This window comes from Drosophila innubila, chromosome X (assembly GCF_004354385.1).
Source record: "Drosophila innubila isolate TH190305 chromosome X, UK_Dinn_1.0, whole genome shotgun sequence".
NCBI classification, from domain to species: Eukaryota; Metazoa; Arthropoda; class Insecta; order Diptera; family Drosophilidae; genus Drosophila; species Drosophila innubila.
This window is the reverse complement of record NC_047626.1, coordinates 39634835-39658684: the sequence shown is the minus strand read 5'-3', so window position 1 is coordinate 39658684 and position 23850 is coordinate 39634835. Positions and strand designations below refer to the sequence as shown.

The window sequence follows — 23850 nt, the reverse complement described above, 5'->3', positions numbered from 1 at the left end:
AAGTAAAGTTGGTTTTGATGCGTTTTGATTTTTACCACATAATAAGCGTTCGACTTGCAAATAAAATTAATTAGAACTTCTTTTAGTGTACAATTGTTTTGGTTTGTCAAAACCGACAACAACCACACAGATTTTTTGTCGCGACGCACAGAGTCATAAATGTGTTCATTTTGCTTTGATTTATGACTTCAGAAGTTGTGTTTGTTGTAGATGTTGTTGTAGTGCTCACGATTGCAAATTCCGTGCCCACCGCTGGTTTAAACAATCAAAAGATCAAGTAAACATTTTTAAGTGTGTACTAAAAGTTAAAAAAAATAAAAAAAAAAAATTATAAAATGAAGTAGCTTGATATATTTCTTTACTTTAACAGTTCTTAGAGACACTTTCACTCTAAAAAAATTTATTAAAAAACGCTTTTCTTGCAATTTAAAATTTCGATGTGGCCCAAAAAATTCAAGTATGCAAATAAAATTTATTTAACTATACCTACAACACGCTATTGTAGCAGTGTGTTATCAGTCTGGCGAAGACAATGACAGCTACATGTCGAAAGAGGAATGCAAATACAGTTTGATTAATTGTAATCTGAAAAAAAAATAAAATAAGCCTTATTATTAACAAATTATGCAAAAGTTTTTGCAAGCTAAACGTTTTGTTCATTATTTTTATAAAAAGAACTATATGTTCATTGAATTGCGTCAAATATTAGTATGTTAATATTAATCCTTTATCTTTTGTACAAACGCAATTTCATCTAAATTGTAGATTAACAAATCGTAGCTAAGAGCGTACATATTTAGGTTCATTTTTTTAAATTACATTACATTAATTTGTTTTTAAATTAACTATTTTTTCTGAAATTGTAATATTATTTATATTTTTTTTAGAACGAAGTGCTAAAGTAAAGTCCATTATCGGGAGCCACTTGCAACCTCTATAAAAATCTAGGTGGCCCGGAATTCAATGCACCTGAAGGATGGTGGAGTGGAGCAGGTGAGCGCTGTTCCTGTCGCAAAATATCAAATGGCGAGTTCGAACGGTGCATGATGTGGTGGTAGTTGCCCTGCGGCAGTTGATGCTGCATTGAATGATTTTATGAGTTTTTAAATCATTTAATATAATATTAGATAGATACTTACTTGTAAATTTCGCAAAGTTATCACACCAGCAGCACTACTGATAATGTGAGGACTCGGGCCATCTCCTAAATCTAATTGCAAGCTTTCGGACATATCACTGTTGCTACCAATAATGCGATGACTGGGATTACCAACGCAACTAGAGCCTGCTGTGGTAAGATGTAGCTGGCCTAAGGACGCAGTAGCCATGGCCACATCGGGCATCATATCAGAAAGATGTCCATTGGCAGAGTCTAATCCACTGGAACCGCTTTCAACTATCCTGTCTATGTTCAAAGCATTACAATGTGGAAATCGAAAATCGCCCTCTGTAATCAAAGCTGGTAATTCATTGCGATGGTGCACTGATGCCGATAGTCGTGCATAGCTTGACTGTAGTGCCGAGCTCGAGTTGGTTGCCAAAAGAGTTTCTACACCGAGTAAGCTACTTGACTGATGACGTGGAAAAGTCAAATTTCGACTATAGCATGGTTGCACAGGATCTGTACCGCACACTGAAGAAGCTGACGAAGCCACGGACGAGATTGATAAAAATGAAGTGGCAACAGCTGTTTGGTGAGCGGTGTCCGTAACTGCTGGTGACGGTGGCGGACTTTGATTTTCATCTTCTAATAGACATTCTTGTGTTTGAGTTGTTGGAACGTCGTTGCATTCTTTCTGACTATTGCCGCTTTCTTGGTTCGTCAACAGAGAAGTTTCAAGCAGATCAGATACTTCATCTGGCAGATTAAATTCTCTTACCACGCGTAGACGAATTTGTCGGTCGATTTCATGCTTTGATGAAAGGGGCAGTAGCAGAGCCCGTTGACACATTGGCGACTGACGAAGTTTATGCTCACGCTTACGCATTGCTAAAATCGTTTGACTATCTGGTGGTGGTATAACAGTTGGCTCAACTTTACCTATGTTGTCGCTACCAATACTACAAGTGACGCCAGCGGCAAAACCGCTATTTGCAACGGCGTTCATGCGCGATACCATGTAAAGAGTGTCCGGAATATCAGGAAAGTGCCGTGACCTACGCATACGCATGAGTTCAACTTGATGGTGAGACGAGGCCATTCGATCTTCTAGTAATGCTTTTACCTCCTCAAAATACGGCATGAAGAGTCGTGGTCGAACAAAGAGACCTTGATTTTTTCCTCCGCGTATCCAAGCGTTAACACGTAAATTTTCACGCTCGTCGCCAATCATGTGCGATGGCGGTGTGCTGACAAGACCACGGCGTATAGCTTGACATAACACCTCACTGTTTGGCGGTAAAACGTGATCCATCCTTACCAAAGGCAGCAGTTCCGAAAGTATTTCGCGCAACTCAATGTCACTAAGATCACGTCTTTTAACGCCCTTTCGTGCCACCGAGTGAGCAGTGTGCGATAATAGATTTGGCTCCCGATCTTCCATACGTCGAATAAGCTCTTGTTCACCCCATTTTAGAACAGCTTGTAATACCTCCAATTCTGATGCTTGTAAGAAGTTACTTTGTAATATATGTACAAGTTGTCTCTTATCCAACTGACAAAGCACTGGTGAAGCGCTTACCGCGGCAAATTCTTCCCGCATGTATTGGACCGCCTGACGAAAAATCCATGCAGATCCGTGAGGCTGGCAGCCCCACTTTAAAACCATTGACAACGTTTCAAGTGACAACCACTCAAGTATTAAGTCTTCACAGCCCTGTGATAAAATATCAAGTTCTAGAAACCGGCCAATTTGGTATAGCTCCATTGCTTCTTCAAGAGTAGTTGGTCTAACACGACCAGTGTTTGTTAATGCATGAACCTCGCCAAGAGAGCCGGCTGAACTGCCGGTTCCTGCTCCTCGCAATATAAGTGTCAAATCAACCGTATCTAAGTATATTGCCTGAAGTAGAACTCGGGCATATCTCTTCGGTATAACTGTTTCGTCAAGAACAATACGCGTGGGAACATGTATAGAGCGCTCTATGTACTCATCAATATTACGGGCTCGGCGGGCAATAAGATTACGAAAGAAAGGCGAACGCGCACTTAATACAGCCTTATGACATGGAAGCTCAAGTTTCGGTCTGAAGCCGTACTCTGAATTACCCGTGTCCTGACGCAAACAATCGTTGGTACTTTCAGCTGTAAAAACTAGTGCGGCATCAGCGTAATCGCCTGTTTCCAACAAATAACGTAGATCATGTTCAAGCGGATTAGGTGTTCCAAAATCGTCCCCAAGTTGACGAAGCAAATTAACATTAATTGTCGGATCATGTGGACAAAGATCGCCTGTATACAAGTAACGCAACAATGAAGCGAATATTTGCACGTCGATTGGCGACGAAGGGAGCTCGAGACATATGCGTGCGCCAAATCCCGGGCAACCAGAAAGCAAGTCTCGAAAATATGTACAACGTGAGGATAATATGGAACGGTGTACTGGAAATATTGATCCACGGAATACAAGATCACAATCTGTACACAAGTGTAAGTCATAAAGAGCAGCCAGATCTTGTTTGTATGTAGCTGCCGGGGGACGTGCCAATTCCGCTTGCACCTAGACAAAAGAAAAATTTATGAGATAGAGTTCGGAAGTGCTAAATGGTTTGCTTACCGATAAATCTCTTAATGCCGCCAATGCTTCAAACTCCTCACACAGTGCAGCCAATTCAAGGGGGGTCCAGTCACACACAAAGTCGCGTAAAATACGAGCGTGATCACATGCTTTTGATGAACGCCGCCGACGTATGAACTTCCTCTTTAGCGTAGCAAACCCGGTCACTCGCTTTCGCCTTTGGTCTCGATGGTAGTGAATGCCACTATAGGCTACACTTGTGCCAGGGCCTCCTCCGCTGACATTAGAGCCCGAAGATCCCATACTTACAGTTGTAAGTGCTTGAAGTACCGGTATGTTCTCGTTGCCATTCTCACTGCTAGCACTTGCGGGCTCAGCAGGTGCGGCTATTGGAGAGCCTCCACTGGAAGAGTTTGCCCCCATTTGCTTTATTTTTTTGTGTAATGTATTTAGAGTATCAACATTATAATTAAAACAAGTAGCTTTTTCTTCATCTTGGTAACTCTTAACATTTTAGAGTAGTTTCTGCAAATAAAATAGTAAATTTTGTTGTTAAAGCTAGGTATGGACGTAAGATAAAAGCTGTGAACTAAATGTCAAATCCATATAAAAAAAACATTTGCTAAATTAGCTAGATAGAAATTTAGCCAGCGTTTTAGCTGGCTTGTTCGGAGGCCGGATAACACAGAGCTGCCAGATCAAGAAATCGTCGTTTTTTGAAAATCAAACATAGACGTCTAGAGTTTTTCAACCAGGAAAAAATTGCAAGAATATTAGCTAAAATTAAAACAATCTGTCGGCCCAAATTATATAAATTAATAATTTTATTTATAAAAGAGAAGAATCCGCGCATAACTTTTATGTGCCTTTGCATATTCTTCTTCTTTGAATTATAACACACTAAATATCCTACACTTTCGTAATTTTCCAATCCCTATGCCTCCTCAATGTAATCTAATCAGTTGTGCGTTTTTAAAAATGTGAACAAAGCACAGCTGACGCAACAGAGTTATCATCATAATTTTTGTTATTTTTGTGTGTTGCGTTGGCAACACTGACATTCCCCGCCGACAGCTGAATATTGAGCACTTTTCCTTCGCTTGTGTCAAATCTTATGTCAATACCCAGCTGAAAGCTAGGTACTCACATCGAAAAAATTCCGCTCGCTAGACCAAACTCCATATAAGAAAACAGTGGCGGAACGCAAGATAAATTATCTCGCTTCAGTTTTGCTGGTGCGGTACTCACAAAAGGCATGAAAAAAGAGTTGCCAGATACGGTGCGGCGCTTGTCAATACTACAGGCAGTCGACTGACCATTTATATGTGTTGTTCAATATAAGGACAGCCATTAGAGAAATGTCAGCTGTTTGTTGTGCACACAAGAGATAATACATTGAATTAAATATGGCAAAATTTAAAGTGAAAAGAAGACGCTTGGACTTCTTTAAATCAGACGATAAGATAAAGTGGATAAAAGAAGTGAAGAAGTAAAAGAAGTGAAGAAGTACAAGAAGTATGGCTTGGATGAAAAAATCATTTCGATGCAATTTTTATAGATTGACCCAATGTGCGGGTAGCCTGCGTGCCTCCTTCAGCTTAGAGCAATATGCCAACAATCCCTTCTCCATATCTTAAAAACTATTCTTTTTATTTATTTTTCAAGTTTGTCGCATTTTAAAATGTAAACAAACCACAGCTGACGCCCCCATGTGACCACTCAACATTTGGTTAGTTTTTGGTGTTGCGTTGGTCACACTAGTTTGCGACGCTAGGCGTCCAAGTATATCACTTTTTTTCGATCCTCACAAACTTTAGTGAGTACCTACCTTTAGAATTTTTTTAAAAACTGTCTCTTTTTTATTACTTTTTTTCAGAGGTGCGCCCACATTTGTCATCATTACTCGAGAATGCCAAAACCGATTTTTAAAAGCTTTAGTTTTTTTGAAAAATAATGAACATAGCTGTAATTTATTCACATAGTCTTAAATGAAAACTAGTAGTTCCTGTGGCAGCTATATGATATAATGCTCCGTTTTCAACCAAATTTGGTAAGGGTGTAAAGGGCAAATAATGAGTTCCAATTCATAAGTTTGATTGATATATCTCCAAAAATAAAAATGTTTTTTATACTAAAACTTGATTTTGTACCGATTGGTTCTATAGGAGCTATATGATATAGTAGACCGATTTGAGCCAACTTCAGTAAGGATGCATAAGACTTATATGCACATTCTGTCAGTTTAGTTAAGATATCTTAAAAAACAAAAAAGTATTTCATACTAAAACTTGATTTTAGACCGATCGGTCCTATGACAGCTTTATGATATAGATTCGAACGAAAATTGGTGAAGATGTAACGAATAACATAGAATACACAATTTGTGAGTTTGGTTAAGATATCTTAGAAATTAAAAAAGTTTTTCATACTAAAGGTGGGATATATCTCAAGAAATAACACAACTTTTCATACTTAAGATGGATTTTCGACCGATCGTTCCTATGCCAGCTATATGATATAGTAGACCGATTTTAGCCAAATATGGTAAAAAAAATAACAAAAAATCGATTTTGTCTGAAATTGATTAAGATATTTCAAAAGTCACAAAAAATGTTCATACTAAAGGTCATGCCGCTCCACAAGGAAGTCATCAAAGTCGACAATAACATGCCTAGACACAAAATAATATTATATCGCCGTCTATCCATATCTTAAACGACGAGTAATTAATGCAGCTATGCAAATAAAATTGAAAATATAATGTAATACATTTTTTTCGACTTTTCCTCGAATTTTTAAGTAAAAAAGCTTAGAAAAAGGCTAAAAAAAATCCCAATTTTTTTAATTCAAAAATTGATATCTCTTAAACTAATGGCTTTCTTTCAGAAAGAAAAAGTTTTTGAAAATTGCTTTTGGCATTCTCTGGTAATGATGACAAATGTGGGCGCACCTCTGAAAAAAAATATAAAAAAAAAACCTAAAAATATTCTTTAAAAAAAAATCTCACCATAAAAAAAAAAATGTTTTTAGTCGTTTGGGCCCCATATCTCTCAAAAAAAGTGGGTTTGGTTCTTGTAATAGCCAAAAAGTTTAAATTTGTTGTCTAGTGTTATTGCTTGCCAGATTGACAGGATCGACCACTGTGCGTAGTCGTCAACGTCAGTTCGAATCCGCTCCGAGGCTCTTTGCTTATTGCATATTTCGTTGAAAGGTGTTTTTTCTATGGGTGGATTTCAAGTCATACTCCATGACCTATATTTACTTTTTAGGAACCTCGCCGCACGCTATAAGTTTGTCACCCAACGGGTGCTAGGTGATAATCTAGGAGGAACCACGTGGTGGCATTCACCAAGCTGAATATAATTAGTATGTTACAAAAAGTAAATTTCAGGAGATGTTTTTTAAATTTCTTGGGTGAACTGCAAATTAGAGCTGCGCATAAATGTTGAACAAAAAAAAAGGGGGGGCTCGAGCAAAAGGAAATCAGCAAAATCGACAAAAAAAAAATCCCAAGCTATAAAATGTTGTTTTACTGCCGATTCCCCATCGATATTAGTGAAGTATATCTTTAACGACTACGCACAGTGGGGCGATTTCTCATTTTGCGTTGCAAAGATCATATCTTTTAAACTAGGAAAGATATTTGCCTGTTTACACATAGGCCCACCGGGTGATTCTCGTTTGTCGATCATAGTTGAAAAATATTTTCTGTGAATATTTTACGTGCAAAATTAAAAATAATCTTTTTTTCTTTGTCCGATATATCACTGCGGACGGCAGGCGAAAGGCGACTAGCAATATATACAGTAAATATTGAAATTTGCTACGACTCTCCGATAGATCAAATTATATGCCGTTAGAAAAGTAAACTCCTAACTACCAAAATGGTAAAGCTTTTGCTAACTCACCTGGGTGATTAAATAAGGGGGTGTAAGTGGGAAGGGCAAAATTAAAATGATTGCAGCTAATTGGCACCTTTTCGTTTTTTTTTTTTTTTAATTCTTATAAAAAATAAGAGTCGATTGATACCTTGATTACCCAAATCCGACAACTAGTTCAAAAGATTATTAATTTTGAAATTTTAAGTGGACTTTTTAAAAATGAAATGAAAAGTCAGTTTGTTTGAATGTTAGTCTGTCTGTTTGTTTGTCTGTTTGTTTGTCTGTTTGCATAAAAGCGCTAAAATACCTTAGATGTAATGATGGGGATTTATTCCTTTTCGAAAATCTAGAAATGTTTGTTCTACGACTATTTAAAAAAAAACCGCTAGTTTAAGGGGAAAACGGTATTTTCCGCTAAAAATACTACAGTTTCTAAGCCATAGAAGCTACAGATATATCCTATATATCGCTGGAAAGGTAATTTTTAATTTTTCGTACCTTTAAACTTTCTTTCTAAAGTACTTAGGTAACATTTTACAAGTGAAATAATGTAATATAATAATAATAGCTTACATTTTGGCGATTTCTGACAAAACGGCCCTAACGATTTTTATGTGTTTATAATATTTGTTTTGGTATACAGTGGTCGGCATATTTATTTTGACAAAATGTAAATTTAAATCTACTCATCATTTGAACTAACTTTATGAATATTTTAGTATCAATGGAAAGATCATTTAAATCCTGTTTGAATGATACAAAATTTTCCTTAAAAATTGCTAAAAATGACTATTTTAGCCACTTTTTCCTCCTTTTCATACAAAATTTTTCTGAGATCATCCCATTCAAAAAATCATAAAAAATGTAAGCAGAGATTTTTGAAAAATTCTTTTTGCAGTCTCTATTAAAATTGTTCAAATCGGTCCACTATATCAAATAGCTGCCATAGGAACGATCGATGTCTTCAGCCACGACTTCGTCGTCGTCTTTAAGATACCTTGATCTTCGAGAGAACCTCCTCTTTCGACTTCTTTGTCGAGTGAATAAGTTTAAACGAAAAACTTAAGTTTCGTTTTATCAAAATGTTTATTGGGACGTGTGTACTCATTCAAGTCTTCTTATCTACTAACTTATGATTAAAAAGCTAAGCTTAAGCTTGGCGTAAAAAGCTCCAAGTAAAAGCTTAGCTGCCATGTGCATGCATACATAATGACTATATAAGTCAGTCTTATACATCCTGACCAAAATTGGCTTTAAGCGGTCCACTATATCATATAGCTGCCACAGGATCGGTAGGTCGAAAGTCACGTTTCAGTACGAAAACTTTTTTATTTTTTGTGATATCTCAATCTGACAGAATATGCATTGATTGCACTCCGACCAAACTTTATTCAAATCGGCTGACTATATTAAATAGCTGAAAATAATCAGATAAAATTTTATCGCCTTAAATCTTCGGCGGGCCGAACGGCTTCAAACTGCCTGAGTTTTGATGTAATTGTGAATCGATTTCGAAATTTGGTAACCTTTTTTCAAAGTATCAAAAATGTCTGATATCCCAAAATTAACCTCTTTACGACGTAAAAGTCTAGTGACGTAAATTTATATTTTTTTGTTTTAAATTTATAAATTAAATTAAATATTATTCGTCACATAATTAGATATCAGAAATTTTGGGTCATGAAAAGTATTTTGCCACTAGACTTTCACCCTCGTAAATAGGTTTTTTTTTTGAAGATAATCTTGTTTCATTTTTTAACAAAATTGTTTAATACATTAAATAGTTTAATTATCCTAATTACAAAAATTTTATAATTTTTTTTTTTTAATCTCTTACGCAGCTGGACGCAGGCAAAGCGTCCTGTAGTAGTGAGACAGTGACGGTCGAAGTTGGGATCTAGTTATCTTCCATCAAAGTTAAAAAATAGCCTAATTTTAGTGTATTGTTAATGCATTGTTTGTATAAAAAGTAAACAAATTTCATTAAAAACTAACATACTTTTCAGATGAAAGCAAAAGCATAAAAATCGGTTTTGTAACTTGTCTACAATTCAGTGTTAAAGTTGTACTTTTTGTAAAATTTTCACATTTGTGTGTGCACTGAAAAGTGGGTCAATTTTGACGCTCACAGTTTTTACCCGCTTTTAATAACTTTTTGGATTCGTTATCTTTGAAGATTTCTCTATCAATTAGATATACTATTTTTAGCGCCAAAAAAATGATTATTGCCACGCTTCTTGGCATGCGGCCCTAGTGTGGGATGCCTAATTATTGAAGCTATGTAAATAAAGAAAGAAAAAAAAAACCTCATAAGATTCACCATTTTCCTAATTCAACAAGGGGGCTCCGCTTGGATTCCCTGTGCCCAGGCACTGTGATACCGTTCGCAATGACAATGAATTGATTCCCTTGTAATTTCAACTAATTGTTCCTACATATTTGGTCAGGATGTATAAGATCAACCCAGGTGCATATTCTGTTAGATTAGTTGAGATATCTCAAGAAACATAAAAGTTTTTCGTACTGAGACTAAGTGTTCCACCCATCGTGTAGCTGAATGGATTTAGGCAAAAATTTCAACTTAAAAATTTCTTATTCTAAATTGGAAACCCTTCTCAGAGTCTTACCATTAAAATTACAATAAAATTATGCGATAATTCATTTTTTTGGTCATAAACATGATAGAAAATGATTGAGAGTGGATTTATCGAATGCTATATAGTGGAATACTAATTCGAATATAAAGTATCGCTTATAATACCGATCTTGCATAATTGGATCTGAAAAAACATTAGTCTTTAAATGCGCTTTTCTGCCTTATTTTAGACGGGATTTGCGAAGGGATATATCAGATAGGTGTCTCCACGCATGAAATAATTTAAGATTTAACCGTGTTAAACAAAATCACAAAGCAATGTATTAAAATTGTTCTCCAAAACCCAAAATATTACTCGAGCGTCTTATCATTTGACGAGAAAAATGTGCCTTGTTTTTGACACTTGCAGAGCAAATTATTGTTTTTTAATTCTGTTCAAATTTTTATATGATTTCGTACAATAACTACACGTGTATTTTCATATGAGTTGAAGCTGCGCCTAACATTTTGACGGGGAGTGTAGTGGTCCGATTCAAAAATAAAAGCAAACTTAATCTGCGTACGGTATCCAGGAAACTACATACATGAAGTAGAGGGGGGCGCGGGCTTCTTTTTTGAGGCCCGACACCCGACAACACATATTTTGTAAAGCCCGAGCCCGGCACGAGTTTCTCAAAACAGTTTTCGTTTTATTTATAACTGTTTAACAATTTTCTTTAGGTAGGACAAAAGTGCAACATTTTGAAAATTAAAATACTAAAATTAAGATCGTCTTGAGCAAAATCTTAAAATTATACTGCAAATGAACGCCTTTGAGTTTTTTGATTGTAGCTAGTTTTTTGATTGTAGGTGTTGTTCGTGTGGTATAAACATTAAAAGAGCTATTAAATTCCAGACAATTCGAGTTTACCACTTTAAACACCTTTATCTCCTAGACTATAAGAATTAAATTATTCGATTTAATGAACATTAATGAATAAAATACTTTAAAAAGTTAAATTCGTACGTACAGGGGCTAAATTAAATTGACATAGGTAACTTTCAAAATGTTAAAATAAAAGCAAAACTAACGTACAACGTATGTCTGATTGACACATAAATATATTGTAATTAAGCATATTGAGAATAACATAACTAAATGAATTTGATTTAAAGGAAGAAATTATTACACTAGGCAACAGCCCAAATCTGAATTGAACCAAACTGACTTTTTTGGATAGATATGGGGCCCCAAACGATGAAAAAAATTATATTTTTCTATGGCAGAGTTTTGTTTTAGAATTTTTTTTAAAATTTGGTCTATTTTTGTCATCATTACTTGAGAGCGTTAAAGCCGATATTCAAAAGCTGTACTTTTCCTGAAAGGCAACGAATATATGTGTAATTCATCTATACACAGTCAAAGATTTAAACCAGTAGTTTTAGAGCTTTTAATTTTGGAATTAAGAAAATGTTGTTTTTTTTTATCTTTTTTTACTTAAAAATTCAAGGAAAACTTAAAAAAAATTCAGAACTTCGGTTTCACCCTCTTTTTGAAAAGCTGCATTTATCGAGCGCCGTATAAGTTAAGATTTATTAAAATCTATGGAGAAAAGTCGAAAAACATCTAAGACAGTCAGAGTGAGAGCAAACAATGGTCTCCGACAAGCGAAATGTCTTATAGTCGTTTCGAATAACTGATTCCCATGGGGAAGAATAGACCTGAATACTGACCGGTCCGCTGACCGGGCATTGTAGACTGAGAAGCCACCTACACAAAATAGTAATAGAGAGGAATCCTCAATACATGTCATTGCAGAATGCGCAGCCCTGGCTAGACGCAGACGAAGTATCCTAGGCAAATATGTCATCCAGTTAAGGGACATAGCAGACCTCAACCCGATCAAAATCTTCGAATTCGTCCGGGAGATAGGGCTTATGGAAGAGCTATAAGTTCAGAAGGGGGTACAATAGATCTTATAGGTCGCAAAACTCATTTAAGTTACCTATCGGTTTTTCAATTTGTCTGTAAATATGCATCGCAGAAAGTTTACTGTTTAATAATAAGTGTTTTAGTTAAAAATAATTTAATTTAAATATAAGTATAAAAAACTTATTACTATTCAACATATTCTTTATTTTATTTACCCATATTGCAACATGTAGCACTGCTGGATAATCAGACTTTCATTGCAACTGTTCCTACCTGTTACTAATAAAATGCTCACATACATTTGTATTTTCGTATGAAAGTATTTTTTGATGAACCAATCGTATTAACTAAATCTTTTAAATAATTTTTTATTAACATCACCAAAGGAATTAACATTTTATGTAAACTAATTTTAATTATATTTAGCTTGACGCGTCTTAAGCGTCATATTCTGTATTGCGTTTTTAGTTTTTAAACAGACAGCGAATCGAAAAGGACAGCGCTCTACAATCAATAAAAGAAAACATAAAGTTACAGCCCACTAAAGTTTCATTCACCGTCTTATGTTTGGTCCTTCTGATCCAGATTGGTTAAATTAGTTAACTGTTCAACATGGAGTAATTAAAAATTCTCGAATCAGCAAGAGGCCGTAGGAAGGCAAGCATCACGCGCTTGTTAACTGCGGCAGAAGAAGCACGAAGGCGAATTTCCACTCGACGACATCATGGCATTGTTAGAAACACTTAATTCAGTTTGGAAGGAGTTCGAGTCCTTGGCCGATCATATGGCTATGTACGAGGAGCTGGATGAAAATCGAGAGAATGGAAGAACTAGAAAACCACGGCACACAAGATGGCGGGTCGGCTAACGGTGCGTGCGGCAACACGCTCTTTAGCAACAACGACGCATTTTCCCTGTTTTTACAACAACAACAAGAGCTGAACGAACGCTTGGCCGAGCAGCAATCAGCAACTACAACAATTTTAAGAGCAAATGCAAATATAATGCATAACGATTTACCGAAAATCAAAATAAAGCCGTTTGCAGGTGACTACAAGGAGTGGCCTGCATTTATGAACATATTCAAGAGCACAACTCATGAAAAGGAGAATCTAAATGAAGTTCAGAAGTTTCATTACTTAAAATCATTTGTAATTGATGAAGCCGCAGATTTGATTCGTCGCATGCCAATTTCGGAGGCAGCATATGAAGCTGCATGGAATTGTCTTCTTGATCGGTACAATCGTCCACGTCATATAGTAAGCGCTTTGTTGGACACATTCATGAATTTGCCCAGCACTCATAAGGCAGATATTGCAATTCTGCGTAAAGTAACAGATGGTGCAACGTAGATTGTACGTGGTTTGGATGCAGCTGGTCAAAACAATAGGGACTGCTGGATCATACACTTGGTTTTGGGAAAAGCGGTTTTGGGAAAAACGGTTTTGGGAAAAACACGTGCTCGCAGTTTTCTGGCTTAAATGTATATCAGCGACGCACACTGGTCAAGGAAAAATCACTATGTTTTAATTGCCTTAAAATTGGTGATGTTTCTCGGAAGTGTAAATCCAAGTACACTTGCAAAAACTGTCACGGGCGTCATCACACGCTGCTCCACGTGGACAGTTCAATTGGACAGGCCACTCAGAGCCGGACACAGCAGGAGCAACGCAATGTAAGCACACCTCAAGAAGCAACGGTGAAAATCAGTAACATTGCACAAGCACAAAACGGAAAAAAGGTTGAATGTGAACACGGAACGTCAACAATTACAACGACACAGCCGAAGGAATTGCGAAAAGGAGCATTACCTACAGGATTGGTGTGGGTTCAAAATGCGCAAGGGTCAAATATAATTTTTTTTTTTTGGAAAAAACTCGACATAAAACTCGATTAATCTTTATTCTCCCCCGATAAATCGACAACTTTCGAAAATTTTCTATCTCGATTTTGAACTTGATCTTAAATTTGGATTTACAACACTAGTCCACAGTAGTTGAGAAAATTGATTATGTGGTAGTAATGGTACTGTAGATTTTTAAAGACGAACAATTTTTCCTTACTTTGTTTTAGTTTCTTATATGATCAAGAGAACCGATTTGAACCAAATTTGGTCAGGATTTATAAGACTGACTTAAATGCATTATCTGTCAGATTGGTTGAGATATCCCAAAAAACAAAAGTTTTTTGTACTAAAACGTGATTTTCGACCGTTCGTTCCTATGGCAGCTATATAATATGGTAGACCGAGATGAACTAATTTAGGTCAGGATCTATAAGACTGACTTATATGCAGTATCTGTCAGATTGGTTGAGATATTTATAAAAATAAAAATGTATTTCGTGCTAAAAAAGGATTTTCTACCGACCGTGATATGTATATATTCCAGGGACCGTAAATAACAATAGGCAACAAATTTTAATTTTTTGGCTATTACAAGAACCAAACCCACTTTTTTTTAGAGATATGTGGCCCCAAACGAAGAAAAACAATTTTTTTTTCTATGGTGAGATATTTTGTAGAAGAATTTTTTAAAATGTCTTTTTTTTTAATACTTTTTTTCAGAGGTGCGCTCACATTTGTCGTCATCACTCGAGAATGCCAAAACCGATTTTCAAAAGTTTTAGTTTTTCTGAAAGCTATGAATAAATCTATAATTCATTTATACAAGTTTAAAGATTCAAACTAGTAGTTTAAAAGAAATACATTTTTGAATCAAGAAAATGAAGGTTTTTTTATATATATATATATATATATATATATATATATATATATATATTACATTTTCTTTTCTATTTTATTTGCATCGCTAGGGAGACAGCGATATAATATTATTTTGTGCCTAGGCATATTTTTGGCGACTTTAATGACTTCCTTGTGGAGCTGCATGACCTTTAGTAAGAAAATTTTTTGTGATTTTTGAGATGTCTTAACCAATCTCACAAAATATAAATTTGTTGTTATTTTACACATTTTAACCATATTTGGTTAAAATTGGATTACTATTTCATATAGCTGCCATAGGAAGGATCGATTCTTGTAATTGGGTTTGGTTCTTTTAATTCTTTGGCTGTTGCCTAGTGTAACCATTATTTTATTTTTTTTGTATATACAAAAATCACTCACTTAAAATGGACGTAGAAAAAAAGCAAATTACACCAAAATCTTTAGTTTTGTGCAATCTCTGCATTTCTCCCATGATTTTTAACATTCTGATTTTTATAATTTTCTTCAACAATAATAATAAATTTTTTTGATCAAAAAAACTAAAAATAATGATTTTTTTTTATCAAAAAAATAAAACTCAACAATAATGATTATTTTTGATCAAAGAAATAAATAAAACTCAAAAATAATGATTAAAAACGATTTTTATTTTTTTTCGCTCAAAATAAAACTCAACAATAGTTTATGACTTCTGCGTTCAACTTTTCACCGATATGATTACATATCATATGATTCATATGACACATCAAATGTCATTTAAGGACGGATATTAAGGATCGTGTTAAATTTAATTTATAACTATTTAATATATTGGTAATTGTCTGTTAGGTGTAGCTTACCTCTAAAAAAAGAGAATGAAAAGCTAAAATAGTTTTTTTTAAATTTAAATTTAAGCATAAGAACTTTTGACTTGTTTCTTAGAAAATTCAATAAAAAAGAATTCATTTAATTTTATAGGATCCTTAATATTCGTCCTTGAAGGACATGTGATGTATCATATGAAAGGAATTAAGTCATAGATAAAAAATATGTAACATATCGGTAAAAAGTTCAACACAGAAGTCATAAACTATTGTTGAGTTTTATTTTGAGCGAAAAAAATGAAATTATTTTTAATCATTTTTTGTAGTTTAATTTTTATTTCTCACAAAATAGTCATTATTTTTGAGTTTTATTTTTTTTGATCAAAATTAAGCATTTTTGTTGAGTATTATTTTTTGATCAAAATTAATCATTATTTTTGAGTTTTATTTTTTTGATCAAAAATAATTATTATTGTTGAAGAAAATCGTAAAAATCATTATAGAATCATTGAAGAGAGATTTTTAAAATAAAACTTATAATGATTACGGTCCCTGACAGTTAACAGTAATATCTTTCAAAGCCCGCAGCCAAGAGTTAACATATGTATCATACACCAACAAACGCAAGACTTTTACGTATTACATATTAAAAATTAATAAAAAAAAACGTAAGAGCTATTTTGTCATAAAGCGTCAAAGTATACTCTTAAAAACCTTATTTCATAAAATTGCACATGAGTGCTTTACAAAAAAGTAAGCATAAGATTGATACCCACAACTAATTTTAGCGGAATTTAGCGTTTTCCCTCTAAGCTAGCTGTTTTTTCGAAAAATAGTTCATTCACATTATTAAATTTAAGCTTTGATGCAAACAGACAAACAAAAAGACTTTTCAACTCATTTCGGAAAGGCCACCAAAAATTTAAATTAAATCATCTTTTGAATCAGTTGTCAGAATTGAGAAATCGCGGTATCAATCAACGCGTATTTTTGATAAGAATTTATCAAATAAAAACTTCGTTAAAAGGCCCAAATGTCCCTATCCGCTTTAATCATTTAAATTTTGCTTCTCCCACTTACACCCTGTATTCTTATGAACCAGGTGAGTTACCCTTTCGTCACTAGCGCAGACTGCCGCACGCAGAAATGTTTTTGTGGGCACCTGTTATATAGAATCTAACATCAACAAACTTTTTTCGTGAAAAAGATTTAGCAAAAACACGACGGGGTATCGAAACTGCTGCTGACTGCTAATTTGATAGTGTTTTTTAATGTGTACGCATGTATAAACAGTTACCCTGTAGTACGGGTGACTGGAGAAAACCTAGAGAATTACCAAGCAATGTGGTGATGAGCAGTGTTGCCAGATTAGCCTATTTCAGGCTAGATCTAGCATATTTAAAATCGGAATAGCTTATAAAATTTGCAAATAGCCTATAGCCATAAATCTAGCTTATTTTAAAATTCATATAGCATATTCTAGCCATAAATGTATTCGTAGCACCAACATAATATTTTATTAGTTCAAAATGTTTCACGGCATAAAAATATCGGAGCTTGTTCATTTATTTATATGATCGTGAATTTGCTTCTAATCGATACTGTCATCGATATGATGGCTGATGCGTGAGCGATGTGCTATCACCAACAACTTTAATTTGGATTTGTGAAACACAAGTTGTGAAATTAATAAAGAGAAAAGCTAGCAAAAATGCCAAAAAAAATATATAAACATTTATTCCGCGATGCTTGGCTGAAAAGGGACGAATTTAAGCATAAGGTTTGTACTTTTTTAAAATCATAAGAATTTTTTTAAATGATTTTTTTTTTATTTACAGATATGGATTGCAAAGAAATTGAGAATGTTGTCACTCTTATAGCTTGCCACAAAAATATATAAGCCTTATACATACAAACAATAAATACACCAATGAAAAAGAATGTGACGAGGTCGACGATTTGTCAAATAACTTTATTTAAATAAAAAACTTTAAAAACCTAATGTTTTTGTATGTTTCGTTGCATTTTGGTATAGCTGGTTTTTCAACATTTTTAATTTTTAGCCTATTTAAGCTTAATTTTGCTGAAAATCTAGCTTATGCGGGCACTCATCGCCTGGCAACACTGGTGATGAGTACCATGGATCTCATGGAACACCAGCAGTGCAATGTTCTGACGACTTATTGCACTGCAAAATGTCCGCAAATATACCACGAGTCAAATTCGTGGAAAATTTTATACACAGTCACACACACAGTCTCAAACCAAATATCTGAAATTTATCATGCATTAAGACGGCGTTTAAATTAATGCGGGAACAAATGCATGGTAAATAAAAACACTTAAGGAAAATGGTTAGTATGATTACTGAGCGAATATCGCAAAAAGACGTCTTATCGCACGATGAAATTGTCTAAGCTATGTTGTGCCAAAATTTCAAAATCATAAAAAAAACGGAAAAATTAAATTTGCTCTGTCCCCTGATTTAAATGTTTCCATGCAATTGGACTTATAAAGCTGGATTTGGCGGGAAATGTAAGATTTGACAGGAAAATACGAGATTTAGCTTGCAAAAGCTAATCTCTGAGTTAAATCAAAAGAGGCTTTAATAATAAGGGCCGTTTTCTCATCCTACTTTCAAAGCCTTCTGTATCCAGAGAGAACTTTACCCTAAATGCGGGATTTTACTATTTTCGTTCTCTCTTTTTGGTTTTAACATAACATTTAGAAATTGTGCCTAAGTTGGCAGCTCGGTGACGAAAGCAGCACGAAGGGTGCGAAAGGCGACTAGCAATATATACAGCAAATTTCGAAAATTTGCTGTGACTGTCCTATTAGATCGAGTTATATACCGATCGAAAGGTTTAGTCCTAACTTACAAACTGGCGTACTAAAACTTTTGCTAACTCCCCTGGTTCATGAGATAATGGGGTGTAAGTGGGAGGGGAAAAATTTAAATGATTGCAGCTAATGGAGCCGTTGGCGCCTTTTGGTAAAAATTTTTATTCTTTAAAAAGTCTACTTTAAACTAGTGGGCCGGTGGTACAGTCGAGCATACTCGACTGTCGGAGACCCTGTACTTACTATGACAAAAACTAATAATGAAAAACATTAAAAAATATTTAGATAACTTAAATGTATATTTTATCAGATTGGTTACGATGTCTCATAAAACACAAAAGATTTTTTACTAAGACTTGATTTTCGCCCGATCGGTCCTATGACAGCTATATGATATAGTGATCTGATTTGAACTAACTTTGTACAGGATATATATAACCAAGTTATATGCTTATTGTACCAGTTTGATTACGATATCTCATTAAACAAAAAAGTTTTTCATTCTAAGACTTGATTTTCACCCGATCGGTCCTATGACAGCTATATGATATAGTGGTGCGATTCGAACCAACTTTAGACAGAATATATAATACCAACTTTAATCCATATTCTATTAGTTTGGTTACGATATCTTATAAAACAAAAAAGTTGTTCTTACTAAGACTGGATTTACGCCCGATCGATCCCATGACAGCTATATGATATAGTGGTCCGATTTGAACCAACTTTGGACAAGATATATAAAACCATACATATGCATATTGCATCAGTTTGGTTACAATATCTCATTAGACAAAAAAGTTTTTCATACTAAAACTTGATTTTCGACCGATTGTTCCCATGGGCGCTCTATGATATAGTGGCCCGATTTAAAAAACAAACAAACTCGGCGTGGCCGAATTTTAAAATAAACTTGATCTGCTTGCAATATAGAGGCACCTACATACAAAGTTTGGTGTCTCTAGCTCTTATAGTCTCTGAGATCTAGGTGTTCATGCAGACGGACGGACGGACAGACAGGCGGACATTGCTATATCGACTTGGCTATTGATGCTGATCAATAATATATGATGTTTTTTTTAAGCAGGATTTAAATGATCTTTTCATTGATGCTAAAATCATCGTAAAGTTAGTTCAAATTATGAGTAGATTTAACTTTAAGTTTTGTCAAAAAAATATGCCGACCAGTGTACATATAATAAATTATCTTTCATCTTATTGAATCAGCTATAAAACAATATCACTACGCACGGCAGTTCGCGCTAGTGACGAAAGCAGCACGAAGGGTGCGAAAGGCGACTAGCAATATATACAGCAAATTTCGAAAATTTGCTGTGACTGTCCGATCAAATCGAGTTATATACCGATCGAAAGGTTTAGTCCTAACTTACAAACTGGAGTACTAAAACTTTTGCTAACTCCCCTGGTTCATGAGATAATGGGGTGTAAGTGGGAGGGGAAAAATTTAAATGATTGCAGCTAATGGAGCCGTTGCCGCCTTTTGGTAAAATTTTTTATTCTTTAAAAATTCTACTTAAAAATACGCATCGATTGATACCTCGATCAACCAAATCCGATTGAAGTTTGAAATTTTTAGTGGACCTCTCAAAATGAAATGAAGTCAGTTTGTTTGTCTCTTTGCATCAAAGCGCTAAGATACCTTAGATGTAATGATGGGGACTTATTTATTTTCGAAAATCTAGAAATGTTTGTTCTACGACTTTTTGAAAAAACCACTAGTTTAGCGGGAAAACGGTATTTCCAGCTTAAGTTGAAACGCCAACAGTTTCCAAACTATAGAAGCTACAGATATGTTCTATATATCATTGGAAAGGTGTGTTTGAGGGCTTTTATGCGTACCTTTAAATATTCTTTCCTAAGTACTCAGGTAACATTTTACAGGTGGAATAATTTTTTTAGCTTACATTTTGCCGATTTCTAACGATTTTTATCAAACTTAAGTATGTTGTAGTGCGTTTTTTGGTATACGACACATATATTTTGGCTGAGAGGTTTGACAGATATTACCTGTTTACTGAAATACACATTTTTCTATCGGTCGAAAATCACGTTTTAGTACGAAAAACAAAATTAATTTAATGCATATTTATTAAATAATGATTGTTTCTGAGCATTCCACACAACTTCGCTATCATTTCTTCATTTTTGATGGTATTGTCAGTATACATTGTATTGATAGTATACATTGTCAATTAATAAAAATTCATCCCACATTACTTTTGCTTCTCTAGGGAATGAATTCAAAGATCACGTTAATTTATTAACTAAAAACTGTACACTAAATCCATTTCATAACACAAGAATTGCAAAAAAAAGACATAATTAGGCGTGCCACAGTGTCCAATAAAAAACCAACTTGCTCAATATGTTTGGCACAGCTGATTCCACTGAAACAGCTGTCAAACTATTTTCTGTCAAATCCGTGCCAGCCTTTGGCACAAAAGATATGAGGCACAGAATGACACCAGTGTTCACATTGAAAGTGACTCACTTTTTGTGCCACTTGAATTTTATGTCACTGCATTTGTGTTCACATTGCTCCGTGCCACTGTGGCTGTCAAATATGACTCTCCGTGCCCCTATGTAAACCCACTATTAGTATGAAAAACTTTTTTTTTTCATAGCAAGTACGGGGTCTCCGAAAGTAGAGTATGCTCGACTGTAGCAACGCAAGCGAAGCGAACATTGGGCGGAGCCCCCTAGTTTTCTTTATAATTTTAGAAAAAATGTTTTTAAATATGAAAGAAATTTACTAAATAAATTTATATATTTTACTATATGCCTGCAATAATGATAAAGTTACAATGACAAATGCAATTTCAAAAATTTCTGATATCCCACAAAAAAAACCTCTACACGAGGTAATAGCCCAGTGACGAAAGCAAATTCCAGCCCAAAAATTTCTGATATCCAATTTTGTGACAAACACAATAAGGTTTAATATATAAATTTTAAATGCAAATATAAATTTAAAAAAAACACGAAGCACTGTGCAAAAAGTAGATTTTTTGTTCGTGGAAGCACACACTCTTTGTGCACAGTGCAGAATGCTATTTTTCATGTTTTTTTTAAATTTATATTTTTGTTTAAAATTTTTATATTAAACTTTATTTTGTTCGTCACAAAATTGGATATCAGAAATATTTGGGCTGGAATATGCTTTCGTCACTAGACTTTTACCTCGTGTAGAGGTTTTTTTTTTTGTGTGATTTTACATATGTACACACATGCACATTTTCTGAACGCATTTAATATCCCAGTAGAACTGAAATTCCGGCGTCAACTGGCCGCTGCTTTTTTGAAACATAAAATTGGAACCAATAGGTACATTATTGTTAAACAATAAATTGTGGCAGACAAGCAGAAATTTTCAGTTCTGGAGCACCGGTTCGAACACCACTAGAACCACCATAAATAAAACAAAAATTTAATACAATATAAATTAAAAGAAAAAAAAAAACTCAAAATGAAAAACAATACGTTTGAAATAATTATTTTTTTAGTTTAGTGCCTGGGGATTTTTAGGCAGAGTTCCACGAGGATTAACCAACGTTTCTTGTTGGGGAAACGTTGATAAATGTATAGGGAAGCTTTCTCATTCTTTGTTCCTAGGAACTCCCAATGTAATATTCCTCAATCATTTTCATACTAACGGATCGATGTTTCCCCAATGACCAGGGAATGTTCCTCAACTTTCCTCAATAATTCTTTGAGGTCCAGTTCTGCTGGGATCCTTTGAGGTACATATGCATTCATATCGCTTAATATACATACACATGTGTAAATGTATGTGTTTGGAATATCAAAAATAATCAGCCAGACGATTAGAAAACAAATATTAATTACATTAAAAATAATAAACAAGACCGTATTACTCTTATCAATGGAAATTTACTTACTCGTTTCTCTATATAAGAATTTTTTCCAGGCAAAACTGGGGTTAATGCCGCCCATAAAATATTGTTATCTTATACAGCTAAAACTAAACAGTTGTTACAGATCGATTAATCACTTGCGACAAGACTGCATAAGCATTTTAAAAAATATACATTTTGGTTTTTAAGATACGTCTTGTTGTGTATAACTTTACACCATTCAGTTGTTTATTTAATATTCATTTTCATTTATGTGAAACACGATTAAATTTTCATCAATTTGGGATACAGACTAAAGATGTAAGAAACATCAAGTATCTATCAATTTTGGACGATATTTCGCGATGTTTTTGTTGATACCGATGTTAATTGGTGCATCGATGTTTGACTAAACATCTATCGTTTAATTTCTCAATGGGGGTATTCCTGAAACAGATTTTTTTGTTACAGCTGCTCCATACAAAATGTGTGGGGCTGCCAGGAAAATTGTACGGAAAGTGTGGTAGCCCTAAAAGATTTCACCAAATCTGTTCTGAGGCTAATAGTCAATTCACACAGAGCAACACCTACCATCTACCATCAATTTTCGTGATGGTCCCATAGTTTTACCCGTGCCGAAATTTTGCCATTCGTTCCAATATCTACTATTGATGCTCCTATCCCAAACATTCCCAATCACTTTTAGGACTTTTTTTTTCCGAATGCAACACTAGAAATGTGTCAAACGTTACAAAAACGTAAACAATGTCAACTAAAATGAATGGCAAATACCAAAAGAACAAGATTAAAAACAATGAGAAATAACCGAATCAGATAAGTTAAAACCGTTTTTATATTGAATGTAGAAAGAAAGAAACTGCCTGCAGGGTCACATGGTCAGCAGAGTTGGAGGATCTGCTAATTAATGAGGAAAACGCGAAATAACCCTAATACTCAAAGTCGCCGGATTGCCTGGTGGTTGGAAATAAGTCCGTACAAAAATAAACTTGTCGATCATGGACAACTGCAGTCAGTTTATATAATTGAGATTACTAGACTAGTAATACTAGTATTTAAATAATGTACACATGCTCTATTTGCAGTTTTCGTGGAATATGTAGAAGACCCGATCGAGCTCAAACCAAAGGTGCCTGAGCTGAGCACCAGTACCATCATCAGGTGACCCGAAGCCAGAGTACAGAGGTACCTCCAGTTAATCACCAAGCAGAGCTGATGTGAAGTAGTGCGGGAGCGAGTGCAACTATACAAGCAGAGCCCGAATCACGCGAAGAGCAGCATAAGTCGATAAAGGGAATTTTTAAAATACATTACATTGATAAGAAGTTAGCTACAATTCATGCTAATAATAAGTAATTAAAACATGACTCTATTTATGGTTTACTTTTATTTGAAAATTGGCAGCCAACGGCAAGTCGTTTTCTTGTCTGTCTGCCTCCTGCTCTATTTCGTCGTCTGTATGCCACCAATGAATTGTTAATTAAATCATTGCTAAGCTTTTCAGCAGCAATAACAACAG

General features: G+C 34.7%; 1 protein-coding gene across 1 annotated transcript; it reads right to left on the bottom strand.

The window, feature by feature from the left end:
* Positions 1-499: 499 nt before the first annotated feature.
* On the bottom strand, positions 500-22632 carry LOC117789938 (BTB/POZ domain-containing protein 7). The gene is made up of 4 exons (XM_034629152.1): positions 22359-22632; positions 3717-4202; positions 1140-3659; positions 500-1078 (listed from the first exon to the last, which is right to left on the bottom strand). The coding sequence occupies exons 2-4, from the start codon at positions 4098-4100 to the stop codon at positions 935-937; spliced, it is 3048 nt and encodes a 1015-aa protein (XP_034485043.1). The 5' UTR covers positions 4101-4202; positions 22359-22632; the 3' UTR covers positions 500-934.
* Between the last annotated feature and the right edge of the window lie 1218 nt (positions 22633-23850).

What these genes read in the sequence shown, in the direction of transcription:
- LOC117789938 (XM_034629152.1), bottom strand. Translation starts at nt 4,100, where the DNA reads ATGGGGGCAAACTCTTCCAGTGGAGGCTCTCCAATAGCCGCACCTGCT. An exon ending in CGGCATTAAGAGATTTATCG is followed by an intron (nt 3,660 to 3,716) that starts GTAAGCAAACCA and finishes TCTTTTGTCTAG; the next exon opens with GTGCAAGCGGAATTGGCACG. An exon ending in TAACTTTGCGAAATTTACAA is followed by an intron (nt 1,079 to 1,139) that starts GTAAGTATCTAT and finishes CATTCAATGCAG; the next exon opens with CATCAACTGCCGCAGGGCAA.